Here is a 2,651-nt window from a genome sequence, read left to right as displayed (position 1 = left end):
CATTTGGTCTGCCTTTTGGTGTCTATTGTGTATCATATTGTGATAGTCTTGTGTATATATAAGATAATGAATACTGTATATATTAGGGGTATTTGAGACAAGGGAGATGTACCTGTCCAGAGTTGTTTATTAGGAAATGGAACTGTACTAATTAGCTCATTATATGAGACAAACAACAATTTTGTCTCTCATTGTTTGTTGCTACTACCATTGCTGCCTATCCTTGCTGCACCCCTCAAGCTTTATTGTGTTATTCTTGATGATGTTCTTAAATTGTATGTGGAGGCGTCACCAGCTGGAGCACCCTTATGTATGTTTTTTTTTTTTTTTTTAGTCTAATAAATTCAATCATTCAATCAGCTTACTATTTATTGCCCCTAATTGCTAAACTGGACGTGGATTCCCAAAAGAATATAACATTCTGGATAACACTTTACTTGGTACCTAACACATTATTAAACCTGAATACGTAGTCACCAAACGTGAATCCAAAATAAAAGCTGTTTGTATAGACTTATGATGTGATCATGGCTATCACATTAAAACAAACTAAAGCAATAAAGCAATACTGTACACTGAACACTACCTAGTGTGGTTTGAAACATGAGACCATTGTATACTAGTTCAAAAAGCTCAGTTGTATTGACTTCTCAATGGAAAAATCCATTCTAAAGTCTTCTAGCACTCTGCAGGCCTCTATACCATATGTTGCTGGGTCAGGGCTTTACACAATGGGAGGCCACAGGCTCTTTGGGTTTAGTCAGGTATAAAGGTAAGGGCTAAAACAGACAGGACATCAGTGTAGCAGCAGCAGCACAGCTCTCAGGAACAACTGCAATCATGATGGGCAAAGTAAGCTAATGTTTTATCCCACACTCTAAGTGTTTTAATTCACCAATGTCTGAATAATGGCTGGTTAAGTGAATCACCATTTTAAAGTGATAGTTAATTTTTTTCAAGTGAGGCTTCTTTTCAACGTCCCTACAATGTTGTTGTTTCCTCCAAACAGTTGTATTTGTTCCCAGGTTATTTTGCTAATCCTATAATAATCCAACATTTGGGAGCTGGCATTTTGGGAGCATGTAGCAATGCTAGTTATAAAGCAGCTTGTATCTGCAGATTCATATCTTTTTATTCATGATACCATAATATTGTAAATATTTTTTGGTTCTCCCAGATCACCTTCTACGAGGACAGGAACTTCCAGGGCCGTTCCTATGAGACCACCCAGGACTGCGCTGACATGTCCTCCTTCCTGAGCAGGTGTCACTCCTGCAGGGTTGACAGCGGTTGCTTCATGGTCTACGATCGTAACAACTACATGGGAAACCAGTACTTCATGAGGAGGGGCGAGTACCCTGACTACCAGCGCATGGGAATGGGAATGAACGACTGCATCAGGTCCTGCCGCATGATCCCCATGGTAGGTGGAAAGAAGAGTGGACACTATTCCATAGTGGAAGCTAACAATGATGCTTTATGTAGAATTCACAAAGCATATCAAATAAAATAAAATGTTATTGGTCACATACACATTTTTAGTAGATGTTATTGCGGGTGTAGCGAAATGCTTGTAAAGGAGCTAGAAGCAGAGCTGCTATGTCAATATGAACAATGCAATGTTTCCCCATTCCACAAGAGGCCCTGTTGCCCCCTAAGAGGCCCTATGGCCAGAGCCATGTATGGCTGTTGTAATAGCCATTAAATTACAGTAGGGTGAAGCAAAACAGGTTTTAATGGTTGGACTCTCATATTATAGACATTTATATACCATTTCCCTGATCCATGAAATATTTGCTTTCCTCCCAACAGCACATAGGAAACTTCAGGATGAGGATCTACGAGAGGGAGAACTTCGAAGGTCAGATGCACGAGATGATGGACGACTGTGACTCAATCATGGATCGTTACCGTATGTCCGACTGCCAGTCCTGCAACGTCATGGAGGGCCACTGGCTGATGTACGAGCAGCCCCACTACAGAGGCAGACAGATGTACATGAGGCCCGGAGAGTACAGGAGCTTCAGTCAGATGGGCATGGGAGGCATGAGGTTCATGAGCATGAGGCGTATCATGGATAACATGTCTATGTAATATGCTCAGATGTTAAACGAAACATTTTGAATAAAATATGTTCCCAATTAAAATATCTTGCATAATTGTCTTGTTTTAGTGATGTGTTTACTCAGAACACTACCTGGTAGATAATGGGTTAAGTATTTCACTATTTCACCCTCACAACTTTAACATTTCAAAGTTTAGGATTTTTTTTGGAAAATAGGTAGGTAAGTGTGGCAGGCCACAGCAAGACAGTACTTCCACTATACAAGTCCCATCCCTAGGGGGCAGCAGCAACCGGGCCAAATGCTGAGTGTGCCAGTAGGCTTGAATGATTGCTCACAGGTTTGGGGGATTGGCGAACATACTGTAGACTTTTTGGTAGTCTGGATAGTTGGCTTCATAACAATGTGTGTATGTATGCTGGCTGTACAGTAATATCCACTGATATCTCAGTTCTTCAAGTTAGGAAGGAATACTTGACCTTGCCATGCTATTTTGCTGTGCTATTGGCATGCACGATTTCAAGGATTAACAGTCATACAGTTATAACAGTTGTACTATGTAACAAAAGCCTATGTACCTATGTTGCA

The 2,651-nt window shown here is 40.7% G+C and overlaps 1 protein-coding gene across 1 annotated transcript; it reads left to right on the top strand.

The window, feature by feature from the left end:
- The first annotated feature begins 785 nt into the window (after window positions 1-785).
- On the top strand, window positions 786-2,147 carry LOC121556365 (gamma-crystallin M2-like). Its single transcript, XM_041870273.1, has 3 exons — window positions 786-852; window positions 1,178-1,423; window positions 1,813-2,147. Exons 1-3 carry the CDS (start codon window positions 841-843, stop codon window positions 2,092-2,094), a joined length of 540 nt encoding a protein of 179 aa, XP_041726207.1. The 5' UTR covers window positions 786-840; the 3' UTR covers window positions 2,095-2,147.
- Window positions 2,148-2,651: the final 504 nt, after the last annotated feature.

This window comes from Coregonus clupeaformis, chromosome 4, assembly GCF_020615455.1.
Source record: "Coregonus clupeaformis isolate EN_2021a chromosome 4, ASM2061545v1, whole genome shotgun sequence".
Taxonomy (NCBI): domain Eukaryota; kingdom Metazoa; phylum Chordata; class Actinopteri; order Salmoniformes; family Salmonidae; genus Coregonus; species Coregonus clupeaformis.
The sequence above is the reverse complement of the archived record's forward strand: the minus strand, read 5'-3'. Positions and strand labels throughout refer to the sequence as shown.